Raw genomic sequence first — 18,725 nt, forward strand, 5'->3', positions numbered from 1 at the left:
GTCGTTGTAGTTGGTAGGTTAAATAAATTTAAGGAGGAACTGAACAGGCATTTGGAGGGAATGGTGTGAATTTTTTTTTTTTTTTTTTGGCTGATGCTGCATAAGCTCATACACTTGCTTTCTTGCATCACATGCCACTACTACTACTAAAATCAAAAGTTATTTACACTTACTTTTTTATCAAGCTTCAACCAGGCAACAAAACCTTTTGAATCGACAAACTGCAAACCAAAATACCACAATTCTCTCAAACCTATTGTTCGACATACCAGATCAAACAAGTCTCGTCCATTTGCTTTAAACTGAAAGTGAAAGCATAAAAGAATTTAGTGCCTGAAGATATAAAACAGTTTTTAATGCCAACAATTTACTAAAATGTATACTGTAAATGATATTAAGGGCCCCCTAAACCTTAGATGAAAAGATTTTATTTTCCGCATTAAAACTCTTCTATACTAAAAATAACTCGAGAGAATTTTCTTTTTTTTTTTTTTTTAATTTTATCATATACACTCAAATATGTATATGATAAAGTATATACATATTTGATATTAAAAAGCCAGTAGTCCATCTGAACATTCAAAAAATTTAATGTTCCAGCTTCTTAGTCATGTGCAATACCCAGATCCTTTCACCCTTCACCAAGTTTACCACACTTAGTCTGCTGTTCACTGTTCTTGCTTCAACATGCTAATGTTTTGTAATGACAACAAGTCTAATATAAGACATACAATGTGGTAGAAATTCAGAATATGCCACATACAAAGAAGATTTTTAGAGATAGAGCCATCAGAGGTATATCCAAGTCTGAGTGATGGTTAAATGCTTTTACAATAACTGAAAGAGAAATTGTTAATGCTAAAATAGTGAATCTGGAGATGAAGGAACCCATTCAATTTTATTAAAAGCAGCAGCAAAAGAGGTAAACCTTTAACCATAATTATTAAAGCATTCTTGGATACAGAGAGTTTCTTACAGGCTGGGGATATAAAAAGATTCTTCCCATTCACAAATTGGGTTCAAAGGGAGAAGTGAGTAATTACAGACTAAGCCTGGCTTATGTGCCAGGGAAAATAATGGAGTAAATACTTAAAGAAGTAATGCAGGACATCTTGAGAGGAATACAGTTATACATCATAGCAGGAATCTGTTAAGGACTTTTTTTTTTTTTTTTTTCCTTAGTTGTTGGCGCATCGGCTTCTGTGGCCATAATGCATCTCCCAATGTTTTTGCATTTTCTACTCTGATCCAAGCCCAAGGTGAGATTCGAACCCCTGACCCTTGGGTTGCCAGGCAGGTACTTTACCCATCTGGAAAGCACAGTCGGTGTGTTAAGGACAGATCTTGCCTAATCAATCTGATTAACTACTATGAAGTAGTCACAAATGAACTAAATGTAAAATATAATTTTATCATATACTGAGATTTCATTATAGCTCTTTATGCAGTTCCACACAAACGATAACTGTTTAAATTACAAGACTACACACTTGGAATACTGGGTCCAAGTAGGGAGACTGCATCCAAAAGAAAGACAGTGAACTTCTTGAAAGGATTCAAACCCTCTTGATGAGATTCACAAAAGGATAGATATGAAGAAAAACTTCAAATATATAAGGCTTGGTAACTAGGCACCTTAGAGAGGACCAGATTGAAGTCTCTAAGGCTGTGAGAGAAGGAAAGTAAAATGAAGACAAAATTATTGCCATTATAGATGATTCCAAAACTATAGTCTATAAATTCAAAAGAAAAAGGGATTTAAACTGGACTGTAGGAAGTTTTCTTTTAGCCAGTGTACTGCTAATTACTCAAATAAGTTACCTCTGGAAACTGGCAGCTTGGAGAAATTCAAAGGTATAGTTATTTTATACAGATTTATTTTTATATTTTTATTATTTATTTATTTTTTTTTAGCCAGTGCAGCAAAGGTTGGTGACTTTCTTTGCACTATGTGACTAATACTAATATTAAATTAATATTAGTAGAGGCAAATGATGTAAGAAAATAAGCTCAAATGGCATGAACCAAGCAAAAAAAAAATTAAAAAATCCAATTTCAGTTATCCATTCCCCAACTCCAATACTTTGTCTAGTTCTACCTTGAATTTATTCAAACTATCCACTTCTATAACGGATGTAAGCTTGTTCCAGCAATCAACTACCTGTTGGCTGAAGCCAACAGGTAGTTGATTGCTGGAACTTCCGCACATCAATTCTGAAACCATCCTTCCTCATTTTGAATTTATGTCCCCTCGTGTGCATAGTCATTCTCGACTATGCACACGAGGAGACATAAATTGGACACGTCTGTTGGCGGCTTTTGGTCATCAATGTCCTTGTCTTTCGCATGATATCTTCTAGCTCGTGTTAGTCCAATCTATGACCCCGAAGGTGTATGTTAGTACTGGAGCTGCATAGGTGTTTATGGCTTTAACTGTGTTCCCTCTGTTCAATTTTGCTTTCAGCAGGCTTCTGAGTCTCTGATGATATTTTTCAGTCAGGCACTTCTTGATTTCCTTGTGCTCTAACTGCTGAGCTTGCATCATCCCTAGGTATTTGTAGATCTCTCCTTCTGTCATAGCTTCGATCTCTTTGCCAGTCAGCAGCTGGTAGTTTCGGCCAACTAATTTTCCCTGGTGCAGTGTGTGGGTCTTGCATTTGTCTAGACCAAATTCCATTCTGACGTCCTCGCTAAATTCTTCAGTGATCCGGAGTAGTTGCTGGAGTTGTTTCTCAGTTGCCGTGTAGAGCTTGATGTTATCCATATACATCAGGTGAGGGTGTACAGGTTCTTTATTCCTTCTTTGAGATTATATCCATACTTGCTACCGTTAAGCATGGTGGATAGCGAGTTGAGTGCTAGACAGAACCACAGTGGTCTCAGAGCATCTCCCTGAAAGATTCCTCTTCTAACGGGGATTGGCCTGATTGTGATGTTCTCAACCTTAATGGTGGTATTCCATTTCGCCATTGCTGCTCCTAGGAAGTTTGTCACTATCAGATTGGCCTTGTAGATCTTCAGGGTCTCTATTAGCCAGCCATGAGGTACGGAGTCAAAGGCCTTGCGGTAATCAATGCAGGCCATGCATAGGTTGCGGTGCTTCTTGTAGGCTTGCTCCATAACTATGGCATCTATGGTTAATTGCTCCTTGCATCCTTTGCTCCTCCGCTTGCATCCATTCTGCTGTTCGGCCATTATCAGACTAAGTGGTCTGATATCTTGTTGGTTGGGAGGCAGGTGATTGGCCTGTATTTTGCCGGGTTTCTTGTATCTTCGTCTTTAGGTTTCAGATATGTGACTCCTTCAGTGAGAAACTTAGGGATTGTCTCTTTGTGCCTTATCATTTGAGTGAACTGCTCTGCTAGGTGCCTGTGTGCGTGCAGGTGAGCTTCTTGTACCAGAAGTTGTGGATGTTATCAATTCCTGGGGTTCGCCAGTTGTGGGTGTTCCTGATTGATTGTTTTACTTCTTCTCGAATCTCCCACTCTCTCATCTCTTGTATGTCCTTGGTTTTTTTCCATTTTACTTCTATCCAGGGTGCTCTGCTGTTATGTCATACTTCACTGCTCCAATTATTTCACCAGAATACCTCTATCTTCTTCTAGGGTGGTCTGTTTCCTGCTTTCTCATCTTCGCCCAGTTTCCTGTAGAAGGCTCTTTGGTCCTCATCGAAGATTCGGTTGTTTATTTTCCTCTGGGAGCTCTCTTTGTATCGGTGTAGTCTCTTGCTGAGTGCAAGGAGGTTCTACTTCAGTGTGTCCAAGTGATTTCTGGTCTCTTGTTTGCTGTGGACGCTGTCTCTCTTGAGGATGCTCTTCACCTTTCCAATCAATTTCTTACTTCTATTGCCCTGTTGGTACTGGGTCAACTGAACTATCTTGACTCTTAATTCTTCTATCTTCTGCTGAAGTCTTCTTTCCCAAGCTGGCGATTCCTTCTGTTTTCAGTTCTTCTGCTGCTGGTCTCTCATTTCTTTTCCATTAATCCTAGTAGCTGCTATGGCAGCACAGTATACGGCTGTGTGGATAGCCTCCAACATTGCACCATTGTTGCCAAGGTAATATGGCATTATTTGCCGATTGAGGTGGTCTGTTACTCTCCACAGGATTTTAGTTGGCCTCTGCCTAGAGGACAACTAAAATCTTGTGGGGTCCATTCCTTCGAATTCTGTTAGGGATTTCTTCCATTCGTCTTCTATTCTGGATATCATTACTTCATCTCTTTCCACTTCAGCTATTCTGGGTTGTAATTCTTCTTGCTGTTCCTCCTCTGGTTCCATATTGACCATATTCTTTGTGCTTTGTAGTTAATCGCCCACATCCTGCTTGAATTTTGCCAAGATAGCAGGAGCTATTAGGTTCTTTGTGACCTGAATATCTAGGTATCGTTCCAACCACTTTGGTATGTAGTTGCAACTTGTACATTGTCATATCGGTCTCTAGCCTGGTTATTTCATTGTATGCTTGCATGATGTAGGTATTCATTTCAATGCTCCATTTCATGTGTTGCTGTTTTCTTCCTTCCTGGGTGGTCACTAGCTCAGTTGTGCGGAAAGCACTTCCAGTTGGTGGGGCTGGATGGTCTTGCCCTTCTCTTGTGGTAGCCTTATGGGGGTCAGTGCCACTTGCTCTACTGTCTTGCTTGAGAGACTGTCTTCAGCTTTCCGAGCCAACCCCTCTGCCTAAGGCCTGAACGGAAGTGACTTTATCCTGTGCCACACTCGATGCAGTATGAATAATATTTATCTGAGACATCATCCATCTATGGAGGTGAACTTGTTTAGCTTCAGCTTATGTCCAGCAGTTTTTATTTTATTTAGTTCTCGTGAGTGACACCAGATGGTGCCACTATCTGCCTCAGCTGTCACTCCAGCCTTGGGGAAGATAAGTCTAATGAGCAACTTTTGCGATTTTTTTTTTTTTATCATCATTTAATATTATTAATATATCAGTCTCCCAGCGTCTATTAAGCGAGCCAAGCTCACTTCCACTAAGGCGGGATTCGAGCCCTGCTCCATCAGGCTGGTGGTCCAGTGTCTTAACCACTGGGCCATTGTGCCCCTTATTATTATTGTTGTTGTTGCTCTTATATTATTTCTCCTTGATTGGGGGATTCCACTCAGTGACGGGTACTGCTACCAAGTACGCAGGGTGCTTGTAATGTCTGGTGTGAAATCTCTGACTATCCTATAGGCGTTCAGGACTGCAAACTTCTGGAGTTCCTTGTAGGTGTTCTCTGGGAGACCTATTGCTGCTAGGCTGCTATGTAGAGTCTTTCGTACCATACCGGTTGTTGACACGATGATCGGGATGGTCGATACTTCTTGCATATGCCACATCTCCTTGACTTCATGTCTCAGGTTCGTGTACTTCTAATTTTTTCCTCATGAGTTTTCTGGACATTGTTAGTGTTGGGCACCGCTATGTCAATCAGGTAGGTAGCCTTTTCCATCTTGTCCACAAGGGTTATATCCGGTCTGGTCTTATTCATTATGGCGCGGTCACAGTACAGCTTGTGGGTTCGGGTCTCTAGTACTGCCTGAGGTTCGTACTTGTAGTATGGTACACTTTCTTTGGTCAACTGGTATTTCCTCGCTAGCTTCTGATGTATTATTCTGGCTACCTGGTAGTGTCTATGAGTGTCCTCAGTTTGGGTGATCACCTTGCAACCCCGCAGTGATGTGTTGGATTGTTTATGAGGCCAAGGTGACATCGTTGACATGTGTCATTTGACATTCCGGGCTCCTTTACAATGTATTTTCTATAGTTTCTGGTGTTGATTGCCTGGTCTTGGATGGCCAACATGAATCCTTCAGTCTCGGGGAACAGCATCCCGCTTGTGAGACATGCATTGGAAGCAATGTTATTCATAGGACCTTGATGGAGGTCATTGTAGTGTCTGCCACGGAGTGTCTTCTTTGACCATCTTTCTAACTTTCTTTCTTATGCCATCTGGGTGGGTGGGGGTTACTTGCATATGTTAAGTGGGGTATATCACTTATCTATCTTCCTTACGGCCTGGTGGAATGGTGCTGTGTTATTCTCGAAGTAATCCTTCAGTAATTATTATTATTACAATTATTATTAGCTATAAGTTTGTCTGTAACCAAGTTACAAAGGAGGTTAGGCACTCAAAGGCTGATTACATGAAATCTTTATCAAAGGAAGCAAAGAAAAACAGCAGAATTCTTTACTTATGTAAACAAGAAGGAAGAGCATGAATCAGATTGATCCACTTGCTATCGATAGTTCAATTGTTGATGATCCTGCTCAGGTAGCTAACAAACTAAACGAGTATTTTTGCATCTACATACATTCACACATCAGGAGTTATTCAGGGAGGGGTATGCCAGAGGTCAATTAAACTCTGGCAGTGAGCTAGATGATTTTGTAATAACTGAGAACAAAGTGTAAGAGAAATTGTTGAAGATCAACAAAAGGAAGGCATTTGGTGTGGATGGAATCTATCCAGTTATATTAAAGAAGGCAGAAAATGAAGTACGCAAACGCTTAGCCATAATTATGAGAGCTTCCTTGGACTCAGAGAAGGTACCCATGGACTGGAGATGTCCAAATCTGACCCCAATTCACAAAGGAGGATCAAAGGGTGACACAGGTAAAAACAGACCTGTTAGTTTAACTTCTGTTCCAGTAAAATAAATGGAGGCAGTGGTTAAAGAAGCACTGCAGGATCATCTAGACAAGACTTCAGTTATAGCTCGGACAAGCATGGATTTGTAAAGGGGAAGTCTTGTTTGACCAATTTGATTAGATACCATGATGTGGTCAAAAAGGAAATAGATGCAAAGAATAATTTTGATATCATAGATTTGCATCTTAGAAAGGCTTTTGATACTGTTGCACATGGAAGACTGCTGAACTAATTGGAGCAGTATGGCATTGGAGGCAAATTGCTGCTATGCATAAAGGGATGGTTGGAGTGGAAGAAGACAGAGAGTGGTAATCAATGGACACTGCTCTTCGTGGGCTAATGTTATTAGTGGAGTCCCCCGGGGTTCAATGTTGGATCCATTGTTGTTTTCTGTATTCATTAATGATATTGATGATGGTATATCTGGTTTAATGTTCAAGTTTGAAAATGATATGAAGATGGGCAGGGTTGTTAATGACACTAATGACAGTACACTGATGCAACATGATCTATAAAAGTTAAGCAGATAGGCTGAGAGAGAGAGAGGTGGCAACTGAAGCTTAACACTGACAAATGTAACATACTACATATGGGAAGCAGTAATCCCAGAGTAACATATCAACTCTGTGATACTACACTGATAGTGGTAGAGAACGAAAAGGGCTTGGGGGTAATTGTGCAGGCAGATATGAAGTTTACTGGCCAGTTCAGACAGTCTGCAAGGGTAGCTCATGGCATATTGTCAATGATATACATGAATATTTCTAGCAGGGCAAGGTGATTAACCCCTTGTATAAGACAATGGTCAGTCCACACCTTGAGTACAGTATACATGTCTGGTGGCCTCATTTTAAGAAGGATGTAGAGTTGTTGGAACAAGTACAGAGAAGGGCAACAAGATTAATGAACAGAACAAAGGGTTGCTCTTACAGAGAAGGGCTTAAGTTTTGCAAAATTAGTGTCTGCAGACTAGGCACCTGCGAGGTGATCTGATTGAGGTGTATAAAGCCTTAAATGGTTTGAGCACGCTCAATGCTGATGGCATTCGTTCTCTTGCTCATAATAATCACCTGAGAGGGCATAAATTCAAATTGAGGAAAGACAGGTAGTAGCAGTGGCATATGATGCAAGAAAGCAAGTGTATAAGCTTATGCAACATCAGCCAAAAAAAAAAAAAATTACACCATTCCCTCCAAATGCCTGTCCAGTTCCTCCTTAAATTTATTCAACCTATCAACTTCCACAACGATAGATGGAAATTTGTTCCAGCAATTAACCACTCGCTGGCTAAAGGCAAATTTCCGCACATCTATTCTCCATCTGTCCTTTCTGAATTTGAATTTATGCCCCCTTAGGTTCGTAATCTGAACAAGTGGAAGGATCCCATCAGAATTCAGCGTGCTCAACCCATTCAAGGCCTTATACACCTCAATCAGATCACCGCACAGGTGCCTAGTCTCCAGCCACTGCAATTTGCAGAACTTAAGCCTCTCTTGGTAAGAGGATCCCTTCATTCCCCTCACTAATCTTGTTGCCCTTCTCTGTACATGCTCAAGCAAATCTACATCCTTCCTAAAATGAGGCCTCTAGACCTGTACGCAGTACTCAACTCCACTAACGTGTGGCCTGACCATTGCCTTATACAGAGGGACGATCACCTCCTTTTCCCTGCTAGCAAAATTCCTATATATCATTGACAAACCCCATGACCTGCCCTGGCAGCCTCTCTGCATTGCTCAGAAAACTTCATATCTGACTGCACAATTACTCCCAGGTCTTTTTCATTTTCTACCACTTTAAGTGTAGTACTACATAGTTGGTACGTTTCTCTGGGATTACTTCTAACCATATGCAGTACTTTGCATTTGTAAAGGTTAAACTTCAGTTGCCACTTCTTGGCCCATCTGCCCAAATTATCTAAATCCTGTTGCAGTAGCACACTGCCATTAACAACCCTGCCAACCTTTCTATCATCTGCAAACTTCGCCATTAAGCCTGATATACCTTCATCAATATCAGTGATAAATATACAATACAACAGTGGACCTAACACCGAACCCTTTTGGACTCCACTAATAACATTAGTCAACGAAGAGCAGCACCCATTGATTACCACCTTCTGTCTTCTCCCACTTAACCATCCATTTATCCATTGTAGCAACTTACCCTTAATACCATTCTGCTCCAATTTGTACAATAGTCAAATCGTACAAATAGTATTACAAATTCAAATTGAGGAAAGACAGATGTAGGATAGATGTGCAGAAAGTTGCCTTTAGCCAGCGGTAGTTGGTTGATGGAACAGACTTCCATTCCTTGTTGTGGAAATTGATAGCCTAAATAAATTTAAGGCTTAGCTAGAACAGATATTTGGAACAAACGGAGGGGTCAAATTTGAGCATTTTTTTTTTTTTTTTTTGTTTGGCTGATGATGCATTAGCTTGCTTTCTTGCATCATATGTCTCTACTAATGCTAATGTTAATCTCCATTGAACAAACACTCACCACCATATTCTCATTGTTTTAAAGCACGTTTTGCCCTACATGGTGACTGTATATCTAGTTGGCACTGGACTCTTTCAACAAGACAATGTTCTGTATAGATTATGAAATTGGAGGAAACAGGAACAAGGAAATATTAACTGGCAAAAAATTATTTATTGTGAGTTGCCTTAATGTAATATGTCATAATTTACTATTGGTAATTAAAAGACACATTAAAGTGTATGAGGATGTCTTAGGGCAATTTGCACCTATTACAAATTTAAATTTAGTTGATACATCACCAAATGTTTATGATAATTGTACTGATAAATTAATTCATAACTATAAAGATCACATTAATGGGATTTTGTTTAGAGATGAGATAGTTCAATTTCTTCATTTTTCCATGACTGAGAAATTAAGCATGCCAATGGAAACATATGTAGTGATTCAAAGAGGATTTAAAATTATGAAGAAAGTTCATTTTCCATGTTAAGAAGAGTAAAAAATAATTTAAGAAATTCACTGTAAAATGAGAAATTAAGTAATTTAGTGATATTGTGCATTAAAAATCAAATAATACTTCAAATTAATTATGATTATATAATAGATAGTTTGCAGATAAGAAAGCAAGGAAAGTTAATGTATAATGCACAGTTCATTAAATCAAATAGATAGTATGAACCAGAGCTGTAATACCTTTCCTTTGAATATTTGTGTTAATCAACATGTGGCCTCAGTTCATGCTTCTCACTCAGCAGCTTCAGAATTAGTCTTTCACACCGTTAACGAAAAACATACTTTTTTATTTAACAAGGCCAAAATACTTAGTGTCCAACGTAATTATACGCAACTATTAATTTCAGAAACCGTAGATATTAAATTACATGGAAATTCTGTTAATGTTCGTCAGCCATACCTGATCTCCAATTCGTGGGCTTTTACGTGCATGTGCGAAGACTAATAATCCCCATTTAAGTTTTTTTGTTGTTAGTTGTTGCACATCAGTTTCTGTAGCCATAATGCACCTCCCAAAATTTTGCATTTACTCTGATTCAAGCCCGAGGCACGATTCAAACACGCGACCTTTGGGTTGCCAGGCAGGCACTTTACCCACCCAGCTAGCCCGGTCGGCATTTAAAATACTTAGTGTCCAACGTAATTATACGCAACTATTAATTTCAGAAACCGTAGAAATTAAATTACATAGAAATTCTGTTAATGTTCATCGGCTATATCTGATCTACGATTCATGGGCTTTTACGTGCATGCACAAAGACTAATAATTCCTATTTAAGTTTTTTTTTTTTTTTTGTTTTTTGTTTTTTTGTTGTTAGTGCATCAGTTTCTGTAGCCATAATGCACCTCCCAAAGTTTTTGCATTTACTCTGATCCAAGCCCGAGCCGGGATTCGAACCCGCGACCTTTGGGTTGCCAGGCAGGCACTTTACCCACCTGACTAGCCCGGTCGGCATTTAAGTTTCATGCACAACACTATTCGGTAATTTTCATTCCTGTGATCACTACATATAGTCGAAAAGCGTTGTCAGCTTCAGGAAGGAAAATCGTTTTGCAATTTTTTCGTTAAAATTCTTTTAATTTTCCTATTTTTAATTGCATTAAATTGATTTTTAATTATTTGTTACTCCAATATAAGTTTTTCAATTTTTTCGTTTTAATTTCTGGAGCATATCATACGGAAGTGTTCTATGTATTATATTTAGGTAAACTTCTCTGATTATTTTACAAATAAAATTAATATCTGATAATTATTATGTGTATTTTAATTATAAGTATCTGTTTGATTACTTCGAAATGAAAATGTAGTACAGTATATATTTCCTCACATTTATTTTGCACAGACCCCCAAGTGATCATAATGAGCCAATGATCCCACTGCAAAAAAAATTTAGATAAATTAAGCAAATGAACTGAGAATTAGCAATTGAAATTTAGCTGACGTACTGCATATGGGTGCTCCTCTTCAAAATTTTATTCATACGTGTATGTCATTTTCAGGTTTTCACGCACCGCTTTAACTTTGGCACCCTGGTGCAGTGTACTCCTGGGACAGCCTGCCCCTGCCTGGGGGTAATTGTTTAGTAACTTTTAGAAAATCTCTCTCTCTCTCTCTGACAACTGTGCATGGAGGATCCCAGTGGCACTTTTCAAACATTTCTTCACCTGTCAGATCAGTTTCTTCCTCAGCAGATTTTATCAAGCATCCAAGACGTAGAGGTAAAAATTGTCTAGTAATGTTCTGGCGAAAAGAATCAGTGGTTGCATGTGGTGTGAATTTTTGTTTCTTGTCCGGTTTTTTTTTTTTTTTTTTTTTTGTCATTTGTTCTTGAAATCGTCTAGAAATGTATTGCCACAAAAGCCAGGATTTGGGGCAGCAGCACCCAACAAAAATTAAAAAAAAAAAAGAAGAAGCATTTCTGTTGACTTGCATCATCAAATTTCATTGTTAATGTTTGTGAAATCGTCTAGTAATGTATGGGGCAAAAAGAAATATTGGTTGCACATGTGAATTTTTGTTACTTATTTTTAAAAAAAAAATTTCCATTTTTGCTGTTTCTTTCTCTTCGTTTCAGCTCCAGTATATTGTAATGTCACATGACATCTGCCTATAACATGCAGTCGAGGAGAAGAGGGAAAAAGCAGTGAGTGGGCACCTGTGAATCATTGTTTTCCCTCTCTTCTTGCTGTCATTTTGGAGGATGCACCTTTAACTCTAATATTTACTCAAGATTCTTCCACATCACTGATACTACTTCACCAGATGCAGCCTTAATTTCTTTGTGAGTTTTTAATGGTGTAAATCTCCTTTCTGATTCTCCTTTTGCCCAGGAGAATCAGATGTTTCACACTTTCTATATATATATATTTCTATGCAACTAGACAATACATAGCTGCACAGTCAAATCTGAAAGAAAATTATGTGGATCTGTTTCATCTAATTTTTCACATACAATTTTACAAATGTTCAATCAAATTTCTATACCACATCTAGTCCTTACATTACAACAATGGAGATCTTACTTCCCAGTATGCCTTCATATGATTACTTTCTTTCAAAAAACAGTGACTTTTAAACATCAACTGTAAGAAATATTTAAAAACAAATTATGTTTCAGGAATAACCAAGTAAATTACATTTCATATATATTTATGATTTGTATAGCAAAATATACGAAATGCAGATGTTAAATACTGGCAAACTATCCATAACAAGAGTAAATACATAATTTATAGCTCTGGCATCCATTTATAATGAAACACTAAATTAGTGTTTTGCTCTTCTCGTCTGTCTTTCCAGTATTATTGTGGATGTTTAGGAGAAACAACAATCATTTTATACAATCCTCTAACCTGGCAGTAGATTATTATAATATGTTGCAACTGTTGTAATCTATTAAAACGATTCATTTATTACAACTGCTGTAATAAATATAAACACTGACTCTCAACCTTTAACCCCAGGGGCTCACATCTGGTGAGTATGGGCTTGGCAAACCCAGGGTCCTGAGCTGGATATCATCATTCTTCTCTTTCTTGGTGATACCTTTTTTTCTCTCTCTCTCTCTCTCACACACACACACACACACACACACACAGGGGGGGGGGGCTAACTCGGGAATTTTTTTTTTTGGCTGGTGCAGCATAAGCCTCAGGCTTCCTTGTACCATATGGCTAATAATAATAATAATTTCAGAATCTCCAGGTGTTTGAATTTTTTAGTTCGCTCATAGATGGAGGATGCCTCCACATCGTGGATGCTGCATTCAGTGTATACTAGTGACATATGTTTCTGTATACATTATAAGGTAACGATAACACCATCAAAGTGGCAAAAAATGTCAGACTGATACTTACATCTAAATCGAATTCAAGCTCTGCGTCCATAGTTGTAATTCTAACAGGAAAAACTTTCCCTGCTTTGTTCTTTTTTTTAAAAGGCATTTTTTCATATGCTCGGGATTACTTCATTATTACTTTAGATAAAATCCAAATTTCTTAACAAAAATAAAAAGTATCTGTATAAAATAAATTATATGAAGTGTCATTCTGTAAACGGAACAATATCTATGCAGTTTCCCGAGTTACTTGTTCATAGTGCCAGAGGTTGAACTGGTTATACCGATTAAGAAATTTACTTTCCATAACAGGAATGAATGGTTGACATCCTCTGTGTTACTTTCCCACAATACAAATATAGAATGACGGCCAAACACATCAAGCACCTGGCTAACATTACTGTTTCGTATAATCATAATCCTCGAAAATGAAAATGTACAGAAACCAAACATACATTCACCAACTTCTTAACAGGCAGCACTCGGTTACCCGATCACTAAAATACGTCGCTAGCAACCTAGTGATCAAATAACGAAGTTCTACGATTTAATCATTTTAATAGCGGCCCTTAATAAATGATTTTCGGTACTAAAAATATAAACAAAAATATTTGATTTTTGAAATATTTCCAAAAAACTTTCAGAAATGTTTGATTCTTTTTGATTGCCAAAATAGTCCATTTTATTTATTTATTTATTTTATTTTTTTTTTTTTTGTAGAAATTGTAATCAAAGAAAATGGTTGTTTTTGGAGCATAAGCGACGAAGGCCATATTTCTCAGACACTATAATCTTTCAATTGGAAATTTACAGACCATATATATATAAAGGGAATATAGGCTGTAATTGTGGCATTAGCATTATCATTAATAGAGGCATATGATGCAAGAAAGCAAAATTATGAAGCATCAGCCAAAATAAATAAATAAATAAATAAATAAACTTATACTTCACCCCTCCGTTCGTTCCAAATACCTGTCCAGCTGAGCCTTAAATTTATTTAAGCTGTCAATTTCCACAACAAAGGATGGAAGTCTGTTCCACCAACCAACTACCCGCTGGCTAAAGGCAAATTTCCGCACATCTATCCTACATCTGTATTTCCTCAATTTGAATTTATCCCCTCTCGGGTGATTATTCTGAGCAGGAGGAAGGATCCCATCAGCATTGAGCATGCTCAAACCATTCAAGGCTTTATACACCTCTATCAGATCACCTCGCAGGTGCCTAGTCTGCAGACACTGTAATTTGAAAAATTTAAGCTTTTAGTTTTTGTGGATTACTACTTAATATACGTAAAACCGTTATTTCGTTCGAAAATTGCAGCCATTGTTTTTATATATAGTGGTAGGGAATTCAAAATTTTAATTGAGGTAACTAGGCAGCCTCTAACGTATAATTATATAGCGTAATACGCTTCACCGTTTCTATTAGATAGCGTAGTATTGACATTTAATTAATTTAATTTATTGATCTTATTAATTTAAAATATCATGCCCCAAACTAGAGCAGAACAGCAACGGGCACAAAGTGCCAGTAGTGCTGTGACTCGGGGGAGAACTGAGCGGGGCAATTCTCCAACGCATCACAGTCTAAAAAAAAAAATGCAACTTGTGAAATGTTTACCGAACTCTCTGGAACGGAACGCTATATTGACATAGGGGATGTCATTGTATGTGCGCGATGCAAGGAGTGTAAGGAAATCAGGCGACAACCCAGCGTTCTTATGGGCCTATATGAGAGTTTGAAGGACAGGGTGGATGCCCTCGAAAGATCTAAATTGAGGGGCCCATCAAGCTCTCAACTGCCAATATCAAGGCCAAAGCTTGCACTTGTTCATCACGGTGTGGGACCACCGCATTCCCCCAAGGCAGAATGCGCTGGTATCACAGGAACTAGTAGTTCTTGGTGACTCTAATGTCAGGGAAAGGGGGAACATGCTTTGTAAAAAAGGATAGGTGGAACAGGATCAGGGTATGTCTGCCAGAGGCAAAGGTTGATGACGTTGTACAGCGGATATCATCTTTTAAGGGCACAAAAGGTGATATAGTTGTACACGTTGGCACTAATGATATTAAGAGTAGGAGACCGGCAGAATTATTTAACAACTACAGGTCACTGTTGAACAAAAGCCGAGAATTACGGTTGAATTTGAAAATGTTTGCAAATCTTCCTAGACACGACAGGAGGGAGTATATGATGAGAGCTTTGTAGATCAATTCGGCCATGGAAAGACTGTGCAACGCTCAATGGATAGAATTTTTTTCAACCTGGACTGTACTTGTTAACAGGAGAGACTGCATCTAGAGGGACGGGAAAAACATAAATAGAAAGGGTGCAATAATATTTGCTGATGCTATCGAGACACTGTTCAGTGGGTCGGAAAACTGCTAGATTCGGGGGAAACAAGGACTAATAGTTTAACAGTAGCCGCAGGTAGAGGTGAAGGTGATTCTTGTACAACTCCTATTAGAATGAGCAGCGACCTGGAGCTGGGGGTGTTGCGGGTTTCAGAAACTGATGGCAGTCATCGTGAAATAGGTGGGTATATGCGATGGGCCACTGTCTGGGTGCGAGATTAGCCTGTGCGGACATTGCTCCTTAAAGCTCTTCAAACAGAGAAGTTTTTCCTGATTTATTTTCTGCTTTATTAGTTTAAATTGTCATATTAACATATTTTCTAGAGTAGCTTTATATTCCTAGTTACGATACTTAGTTTAAAGTTTAACTTAGACAGAGATTTGGTAGATATTACTTAGTATCGGTAACGGTATCAAATCCACGTATCACAAACCAAATTTTTTTTTTAACCAAATTTAGTCGATTTATTAACCAACTGTTATATCAAATTATCTTCTATAAGTAGATTATAGACCTAGTCAGGATCCTTAGTTTATTCTAAATTGAGATAGCGAGATTTGGAAGCTAATCAATATTTACGAGTCCGTAGAAATGCCGTTCGTGATTTCCCGCCATTTTTACACGATAGCATAAGCTTAGTGTCGTATAGTGCATACTATAATATTGTCAATTAATCAGTAAATCTATTAATCTTGATAAACTTTATTGTCAATTAAATTGTACTTTTAACTCTATATATATATATATATATATATATATATAACGACTTAATCTAACAAATAATTAATACATAACTATAGTGGTACACGTGATACGGAAGTTGTATAAAGGGAACTCCTAGAAAACACTAGATAACGAAAAAAATATATATATAACATAACTGTTTTGGGATATAACTTAAGGATTTAATTTTTGTTTTGAATTTTATTGAATTAAATCGGAATCATGACTCTGACCAGAGCAGCAAAGCAAAAGGCTCAAGCTAATGGGAGTGCTGTGGTTCAGGGGAGAACTGAGGGGGGCAGTTGCCCTCTGAATCACAGTCTATTAAAATGCACTGTTTGCTTGATGTTTGCGGAGCAGTCGGGTACCGGACATGATACTGCCAAGGGGGATGTCTTTGTGTGTGCACGATGTAAGGAGTGCAAGGAAATCAGGCGACAATTCAGCGTTGTTATGGGCCTTTATGAGGGCTTGAAGGACAGGGTGGATGCCCCCGAAGGAAATAAATTGAGGGGCCCATAAAGCTCTCAGCTGCCCACATCAACGCCAGAGCTTGCACTTGGTCATCAGGCAACACAGAAGCAGCCCCCTAGGCAGAATGCGCTGGTCCCACAGGAACTAGTAGTTGTTGGTGACTCTATTGTCAGGCAAACGGGGAACATCCTTTGTAAAAAGGATAGGTGGAATAGGACCAGGGTATGTCTGCCAGGGGCAAAGGTTGATGACGTTGTAGAGCGGATATCATCTTTTAAGGGCACAAAAGGTGATATAGTTGTACACGTTGGCACTAATGATATTAAGAGTAGGAGACCGGCGGAATTACTTAGCAAGTACAGGTCACTGTTGAAAAAAAGCCGTGAATTAGGATTGAACTTGAAAGTGTCTGCAATTCTGCCCAGACACGATAGGAGGGAGTATATGATGAGAGCCTTGTCGATCAATTCGGCCCTGGAGGGATTGTGCAAGGCTCAAGGGGTAGAATTTTTTTCAGCCTGGACTGTACTTGTTAAGAGGAGAGATTGCTTCTACAGGGATGGGATACACTTAAATAGAAAGGGTGCAAGAATTTTTGCTGATGCTGTCGAGGCAGTGTAGGTGGGTCGGAAAACTACTAGTTGGGGGGGATACAAGAACTAATAGATTAACAGTAGCCAGTGGCAGAGGTGAAAGTCATTCTTGCACTGCTTCTATTGAAATGAGCAGAAGTCTGAAAAACAAGATGCAGGATATTTCAGAGACTGCTGGTAGTCATTGCGGTACAAGTAAACACATGGGTTGTGTTAGGGTAGCTAAGAATAGAAACAGGTGCATGTATACCTGCGTGTACACCAATGCTAGGAGTTTGGTAAATAAATTTGATGAATTTGAGGTATTGCTCAAAACATCAAAGGCAGATATTGTTGGGATATCAGAGCCGTGGTGTCACACAGATATAAGTAATGCGGAACTGGAATTTGGGGAATACAATGTGTATAGAAAGGATAGACAGGACAGGAGGGGAGGAGGGGTCATGCTATTAATTAAGAAACACATAAAGTCCAAGGAAGTGAAGCCAGTCGACATCGATGGACAGGCAGCGTCGAGTCAGTTTGGTGTGACATAAGCATAGGGAAATCAAAATTGAGAGTAGGAGTGTGCTATAGGCCTAATGACTCTGATGAGTATAATAAGATATTGTACAGGGAAATAGAGTGGGCCAGTAAATCAGAGAGTCTTATAATGGGGGACTTTAATTTCCCAGATATTGACTGGAATTTGTGGTTTGGTCACTCGCACACTAGCAAGGCTTTTGTGGATTTATTGGATGATTGTTTTCTACATCAACATGTTCGTGAGGCAACAAGAGGGAGCAATACTCTTGATCTGATTATCAGTAGTGATTCTTCATGCATTAAGAACCTGCAGATAAATGAACCACTAGGTGGCAGTGATCACAGTGTGTTGAAGTGGGATTTACTCAAGGAGGTAACTACCATCAGAGGTAAAGGGAAGGGTTTTTGTTTTCGTAAAGGCGACTATGATCGTCTGAGACAGTATTTAAATTCTATACAGTGGGACCAACTGATGATGTTACCACCAGCAAACTCAAAATGGGAAGCATTCAAGGAACTAATCTTGGAGGCTACCAGGCTTTACATACCAACTAAGAAATATTGTTCAAGGTTTAGGCCTAAATGGTTGTCAGATGAACTAATGAGACATGTGACAGAGAAGAAAAATGCATGGGATACATACAAATTAATGGGTGACATGGAAGCCTATGATAGATATAAGTTGGTCTGTAACCAAGTCACAAAGGAGATTAGGCAGGCAAAGGCAGACTATGAAAAATCCTTGGCAAAGGATGCAAAGAAAAACAGAAAAGAGTTCTTTACATACTTGAACTCGAAAAGGAAAGGGATGAATCAGATTGGTCCACTGGATATTGATGGTTCAACAGTTGAGGATCATGCTCAGGTGGCTAACAATCTAAACGAGTATTTTGCATCTACATTCACGCATGAGGAGTTATTCAAGAAGGAGAATGATGTAGGTAAAGTAAACATTGGCAGTGAGCTGGATGATTTTGTAATAACTGAGAGGAAAGTGGAGGAGAGATTGTTGAGGACAAACATAAAAAAGGCACCTGGGGTGGATGGGATCTATCCA

The 18,725-nt window shown here is 38.7% G+C and overlaps 1 protein-coding gene across 2 annotated transcripts in view; it reads right to left on the reverse strand.

The window, feature by feature from the left end:
• Mer (ezrin/radixin/moesin family protein merlin) overlaps positions 1-13,477 on the reverse strand; it is a 514,590-nt gene extending 501,113 nt beyond the window's left edge. Inside the window, exons 1-2 of one of the 2 annotated variants that reach the window (XM_090373043.1) lie at positions 13,012-13,477; positions 174-302 (exon numbers count right to left, since the gene is read on the reverse strand). In XM_090373043.1, coding sequence (XP_090229169.1) covers positions 174-302; positions 13,012-13,098 — 216 coding nt within the window. In that variant the 5' untranslated portion in view covers positions 13,099-13,477. The remainder of the gene's footprint in view (positions 1-173; positions 303-13,011) is intronic. The other variant, XM_090373044.1, reaches the window with a different exon arrangement.
• Positions 13,478-18,725: the final 5,248 nt, after the last annotated feature.

The sequence above is a fragment of the Mastigoproctus giganteus genome, chromosome 5, assembly GCF_048544385.1.
Source record: "Mastigoproctus giganteus isolate SK-2022 chromosome 5, ASM4854438v1, whole genome shotgun sequence".
Lineage (NCBI taxonomy): Eukaryota > Metazoa > Arthropoda > Arachnida > Uropygi > Thelyphonidae > Mastigoproctus > Mastigoproctus giganteus.